The sequence below is a fragment of the Bubalus bubalis genome, chromosome X, assembly GCF_019923935.1.
Source record: "Bubalus bubalis isolate 160015118507 breed Murrah chromosome X, NDDB_SH_1, whole genome shotgun sequence".
NCBI classification, from domain to species: Eukaryota; Metazoa; Chordata; class Mammalia; order Artiodactyla; family Bovidae; genus Bubalus; species Bubalus bubalis.
Genome location: NC_059181.1, coordinates 128578135 through 128584873, shown reverse-complemented (window position 1 = coordinate 128584873; position 6739 = coordinate 128578135). Strand labels below are relative to the sequence as shown.

General features: G+C 41.8%; 1 protein-coding gene across 4 annotated transcripts; it reads left to right on the top strand.

Moving 5' to 3' along the window:
* Positions 1 to 971: 971 nt before the first annotated feature.
* On the top strand, positions 972 to 4757 carry C1GALT1C1 (C1GALT1 specific chaperone 1). Of its 4 annotated transcripts, none has more exons than XM_006048810.4 (3): positions 974 to 1221; positions 1856 to 1977; positions 3372 to 4757. In XM_006048810.4, the coding sequence occupies exon 3, from the start codon at positions 3377 to 3379 to the stop codon at positions 4331 to 4333; it is 957 nt and encodes a 318-aa protein (XP_006048872.2). In that variant the 5' UTR covers positions 974 to 1221; positions 1856 to 1977; positions 3372 to 3376; the 3' UTR covers positions 4334 to 4757. The 4 variants fall into 4 exon arrangements, with proteins under 4 accessions (XP_006048875.2, XP_006048872.2, XP_006048873.2 ...); XM_006048811.4 differs by having other exon boundaries at positions 974 to 1297; XM_006048813.4 differs by lacking the exon at positions 1856 to 1977 and having other exon boundaries at positions 972 to 1297.
* The last annotated feature ends 1982 nt before the right edge of the window (positions 4758 to 6739 follow it).

Below are 6739 nucleotides of genomic sequence, written 5' to 3'. Positions count from 1 at the left end.
CAGTCCACTTAAACTGGGTCACTGCCAATACTCAAATATACGTGTCTTTAGGAACTCAGGGCTGGGTAAATCACCACTTAAAGTTATTTGGATGGAACCTGGTGACAGTACCTTTTAAAAATGTGTAAGATTTTGTGCTTTTTAGCAAAAACCCCTTTATGTCACAAAAATGAATTTTAAGACAGCTCGCATGTTTAGCAGAAAGCAAGCTCTACACTTGTAATTAGACCTGAGTTCTAGTTCCTCTTCTGCAGTTAATTACTCTGTGATCTTTAGAAAGTTCCTTACCCTTCCTTTCCGGTCCTGATTCCTCATCTGTTGTTCTAACATTCATTAATTCCACAAATACATACTGTCCACGGCGTGCTGGTAACTAAGGCTAGTGATACAGGGGTGAGTAGCATAACAGCTAATAGCTAGGGAATGCTTACTCTAGGCTTGGTCTTTTGCTAATAAGAGTCAAAGGCACTATCTCATTTAATCTTCTATGAGACAGCACTACCGTGATACTTTCTGTACTTTACAGAGGGGGAAACTGAGGCATAGCGAGGTGAAGTAACCTCCCCAGCATACCAAATGACGCGGTGAAGACAGCACTGGACTCTGGACAGTGGGGCTTCAGATACCGTTCCAATAACCTTAGCGACTTCTTGCCATCATAATTTGGTGACTGTTTCAGTGGTCTGCATTTAACCTCAGCCCAGGGGTACTGGATGGAGCACCCTCTTGCTGCAACGTCTCAAGGCTTCGTCAGAGAAACCAATGAGACACCTGACACTCGGATGAAACGCTCTACTCCGCTCTCGCAGTTTCCACGCCCGGAAGGTGCGGCGGTGGGAGGTGTCGGCGGGTCGTACGTGCACACGCACGCCTCTCTGGGCGTCCCGTTTGGTATGGGCCAGCGTGCGGGTCACGCCAGCCCTACGCGCTTCTCGGAACTCGGCAGGGGGCGGGGAGAAAAGGCGCGCTGCGTGCGCGCCGGCCCCTCCGACGTCGGTGCGGCGGGAGGCTCCGCCCGACCGAGGGCTTCTTTGCCCCGCCCCCTTCCCGCGCCGTCGTGGCGGCCACTTCCTGGCCCTCCCCAGCTTTTGCAAAACCAACGAGAGGACACCGCCTGCATCTAGAGCAGCCCAACCAGGAACGTAACCGAGTAGCGCGCGAACGTGAGAGGAAAGCTGTGCGCGGCTGCGCTTTCCCGCCCCTGAACCGTTCTAGACGCGGGTGAGTGCTGGGGCTTCGGCCCGCACCTGGAGCTGCGCGCGGAGCAGCCCCCGGAACGACTCCGCCCCTCTCCAGGGTAGGCCTCGGCCCTGGCTCACTCCCAGCATGCTCTACGCGAGGTGCCCAGGCAGGTCCAGTGGGAGGAACAGTGAGGGGGAGAGATTGAGCGCCAGCTTCCTAGAAGCCCTCCCTCTGCCCCTCCTTGGGGTCTTGGGTTGACCATGTTCTCCCCCTCACTTATGTTCTCCATTTCATCCTCCTCCCTTTTCCATACTCCGCCCCAACCACCTTCATCTAAAGAGACTCGTATGGAAAACCACTCTGGTAGTTTCTGCCTTGTTTGTGCCCGTGTGCAGTTTTAAGTTTCCCTCCCCTCTGCACCAAATATCCTATCATGCGCATCACATATCATGTGCTACTCCTTAGGAAAATTCGTGCAAATGACTTATAAGTAGTATCCCCATCAAGAAGAATCCTGACATCCATATGCCATTATCAAGCTAAGAAACGCTACTGAATTATCATATATTGACCAGAAATAATATGAAATGCCGAAGACCTATGTAAAAGAATTCATTTTGCAGTGCATCTGACAATTCTGCTTGTTTCCTGTCAATTCTCTTTTCCTTATTAGAGCTGTGTTTGTTGACCCGAGTTCTGTGAGTGACAGAAAAACTGTCCTGCCTCTTTCCCCACTCCCCCACCCCTGCTTAAGAATTACGTCTGTCAAGCTATTCCACACCTGGTCCTTCAAAGGTAATGGAAGTCAAGGTCCATTTCCTCTAAAACCAAGGGATGGTGTCCTTAAGGCAGTATGGTGATGTTAGATGCAAGATCTGTTAAATTATGATTAACAGATGTTACATGTTTGTTCATTTATAGGAAAACAGGGTTATTCAGTAACTTGTTTATTATCAATAATATGGATAGAAGCACTGTTGAGGTCATTATTCTGTACCAGAAAAAACATTAAACTGATGTCAGGATATCTGATTTCTAGTTCATTTCTACTACTAACTGTGACTTTGGGTCAGTTACCTAACCTCTGTGGACCCTCTGTTTCCCTATTTGTAAAAAGAGAAAAGCGACATTAAGTATCTTCTAAGCCCACTTTCAACTTTAAGAAACAAAGGGGAAAAATCTAAGTAGCTCAGAACATTCCTTGTGGAGATGGAAAGGAGATTGGGAAATTTTCAACAGTTGTATTTAATGTTGACTTTTCTTTTAATTTCTAATTGAAATCAAAGTGTAGACTTTTTACTTCCCCAAAGAATAAACAGATGCCTTTGGAGGAAATAAAAATGTTCATTAATGGTCCCCAGATATGCCTTATATTGACTCAGTTCTCATCCAAATAATTTAACTCTTTTCATTATGGGCTTTTATTACATCAGTTAGTTGAGATACTGTGTTGAAAGTCATTTAGTCTTAGGAACAAGAGGGTAAATATTAACAAATATGGTATCAATTCCAAGAAATTTGCTTTAGATGTACTCAAAACATCTGGTAGCAGCCATCGGTTAAATAAAGCTTTATATTGAGAATGAAAGCTAGCACAGATAACTGTAAGTGGTTTTATTTGTTCAGTTTAATTACCAACTCGATGGACGTGAGTTTGAGTGAACTCCGGGAGTTGGTGATGGCCTGGCGTGCTGCGATTCATGGGGTCGCAAAGAGTCGGACACGACTGAGCGACTGAACTGAACTGAACTGAAGGTTTTCTTGTAAAAGTCCATTTATAGCTGCAGAGGTATTTAAATAATATAATGCAAGCTTGTGAAACAAAATTCCTTTCAAGAGAATGATGCATAGACTACCTCTGTAACATTGGTTTCTGGAGTCAGTACTTTTAATTCAGTACTTGGTTAATTAAATCCCCATAGATGAAGTGCAGAAATAGCCTCCCAGAAAATTCTACGGCTGCGAGGTATTTCTGCAAAGTTCCAGTTTATACCGAGCAGTAATCAGATACCATTGGAAGCAAAAAGTTCTTAAGATTCTCTTGTACTATTTGCAACTGATTCCATGTCAAACCTGGGAGCCTTTTTTTCCTTAACATTAAGAGCCAAATGTAAGTATAGGGGAACTATCAAATCATTAGACTAATCCTTTTCTATTAAGTATCCTAAAGTTCTTTTTCTCCTTTATAGGAAAAATGCTTTCTGAAAGCAGTTCATTTTTGAAGGGTGTAATGCTTGGAAGCATTTTCTGTGCCTTGATCACTATGCTAGGACACATTAGGATTGGTCATGGAAATAGAATGCACCACCATGAGCATCATCATCTCCAAGCTCCCAATAAAGAAGACATCTTGAAAATTTCAGAGGATGAACGCATGGAACTCAGTAAGAGCTTTCGGGTATACTGTATCCTCCTTGTCAGACCCAAAGATGTGAGCCTCTGGGCTGCAGTGAAAGAAACTTGGACCAATCACTGTGACAAAGTAGACTTCTTCAGTTCTGAAAATGTTAAAGTGTTTGAGTCAATTAACATGGAAACAAATGACATGTGGTTAATGATGAGAAAAGCTTACAAATACGCCTTTGATAAATATAGAGACCAATACAACTGGTTCTTCCTTGCACGCCCCACTACGTTTGCTATTATTGAAAACTTAAAGTACTTTTTGTTAAAAAAGGATCCATCACAACCTTTCTATCTAGGTCACACTGTAAAATCTGGAGATCTGGAGTATGTGAGTATGGAAGGAGGAATTGTCTTAAGTATAGAATCAATGAAGAGACTTAACAGCCTTCTCAGTATTCCTGAGAAGTGTCCTGAACAGGGAGGGATGATTTGGAAGATATCTGAAGATAAGCAGCTTGCCGTCTGCCTGAAATATGCCGGAGTGTTTGCAGAAAATGCAGAAGATTCTGAAGGAAAAGATATATTTAACACCAAATCTGTTGGGCTTTTTATTAAAGAGGCAATGACTAATCGCCCAAACCAGGTAGTAGAAGGATGTTGTTCAGATATGGCTGTTACTTTTAATGGACTGACACCTAATCAGATGCATGTAATGATGTATGGGGTATACCGTCTTAGGGCATTTGGGCATGTTTTCAATGATGCATTGGTTTTCCTACCTCCAAATGGTTCTGACAATGACTGAGAAGTGAAACAAGAGCATGTATATGATCGCCGTACAGGACGTGTGTTGTTGTTATTTGTAGTAACAACTGCATATATATCCAACACAGCAGTATGTTTCTTTTTTTGTTTTCTTTTTCAATTTGGTGGCACTGATTTATTCCCACATTGAAGTTTAGTAGTACATTTTTAAATGGGGTGGATTTTTTTTCTTAAAAAATATGATAATTTCAACTGTGTTGGAAAGAAATGTCTTAAGAATAATAATTTTACAAATAAAGGATATAAGTAATATATGTGATAAATTCTAAATTATGAACATTAAAGTCTGTGGCACATTTTTTTGTTGATTGATTAAAAATTTAACGTGTCTTTTTAGCTTGCTAAGATATGCAAATGAAATCTCTAATTTCGAATCTGTGATTAAAGTAAAACTTTTAGCTCTGTTTCTGTTACTTCTAATGTTGGTTTATGTTCTAAGCCCTCATAAGTGCCAATGGATTTGCTTTCTCAAAATACACAACCAAGCAACCAAAGAATGTTCCCAGCCCCTGTTAAAATGAAAGTTGAAATCTGTCCCTGAAAGTGAAGATTACTTACAAAGGTTAATAATTTTCCTGGGAGCTAGTTTATTCCTCGGCATATACAATTTCTCTATGCATATACTGAAATTGGAGTGGTGACCGTAAAGAATGTAATGTCATTTAACTTCATTGTTTCCCAGTTAATCAAGCTCTCAGCTATGGCTTGAATAAAAATATACCAGTTGAGATTGATTTACTCCTGCAGAGCAAGTGAGTTCTGTGGAAATCCCCTTTGTTGTTGTTTAATCGCTACGTTGTGACCAACTGTTGTGAGACCTCATGGACTGTAGCCCACTAAGCTGCTCTGTCTGTGGGAGTTCCCAGGCAAGAATACTGGAATAGGTTGCCATTTTCTTCTTCAGGGGATCTTCCAACCCAGGGATCAAATCCAAGTTTCCTGCATTACAGGTGAATTCTTTACTGCTGAGCCACCAGGGAAGCCCCTTTGTGCTTAGTCTCACAGTCGTGTCTAACTCTTTGCAACCCCATGGACTGTAGCCCACCAGGCTCCTCTGTCCATGGAATTCTCCAGGCAAGAATACTGGAGTGGGTTGCCATACCCTTCTTCAGGGAAGCCCCTTTAAATCTCCTTTAAAGAACTCCTTTTGGTAGTCTGGCAGTTTCATTTACCTGGGTTGAATCTGCCCTGGTTTTTGTTTACCTGTTCAAATTTTGAGATTTTTTTTTTGCATGTTCTTGATTGTATCATATGTTGATTGCACCTGTTTGGTGTGGAGGCCTTAACCTCACCATTCACCTCGGATTACTATGCCATTTGCCTGAGTTCAGTGGCTACCTAGAAGCTTTAAGGATGGTAGATAAAATAACTTCTGTCTTCATAAATTTTTGAAATACTTGGAGCTGATTTGCCCTCTAATTGGGCCTGCACATGCCATATTAAGTCAGATCCATAAGCCTCCACAGGGTGCGAGACCATGACATTTTAGAGATCAATTTTTCTTGTAACTGGCCTCATGATGTTAATAGTCTCCCACAGCTTTTGTAAGCCAGAAAGAGAATTTCCTTAAGAGGGCCTTGGGCTACAAATTATCAATCATCAGAGTAGTGTGTAAAACCCTTTGTTTTAATTTGTACAATCTTCCTCATTGGGGCTCTTGGTTAAGATGAAAGGTTATTAATTTTGAAAAGTAATAAATCAAGCACCCTAATATGTGGTCTCAGATGTAATTACTACAAACCAAATCATATTCAGTGAGTATAATGATGCACAGTATCTCACTGAGTGCGACACCCAGTTTACAAGTATCACCTTGCCCCCAACACCAATATATCAAAATTTTTTCTAGTGTATTATCACCTTCAATTACATTAGGGTATCAAAATATAGTTGAAATAAATATATTAGAGGATGCATTCCATTGTTTGATTTCCTAGTGGGTACTAAGGTAACAATTGCTTTTTAAACCAAATTGATGCTCTTGATTGTATTTTTATTCGAGTATTCCTTTATAAAAGGGACTTTCCTGGTAGCTCAGCTGGTAAAGAATCTACCTGCAATGCAGAAGACCCTGGTTCAATTCCTAGGTTGGGAAGATCTGCTGGAGAAAGGATAGGCTACCCACTCCAGTCTGCTTGGGCTTCCCTGGTGGCTCAGCTAGTAAAGAATCCACCTGCAATGCGGGAGACCCGGGTTCAATCCCTGGGTTGGGAAGATCCCCTGGAGAAGGGAATGGCTACCCACTCCAGTATTCTGGCCTGGAGAATTCCTTTATAAAATGTTAGTTGTCTTAAATAATATACTGTCTCTTTGAACATATCTGTACCTCGTCTTGTAGATAAAACGAATCAGTAACACAGAGAATTGTGCTACAGAGGTCATGGTT

Bases quoted from the DNA above. Each gene is read 5' to 3' on its own strand.
- C1GALT1C1 (XM_006048813.4), top strand. From the start codon at position 3,377: ATGCTTTCTGAAAGCAGTTCATTTTTGAAGGGTGTAATGCTTGGAAGC.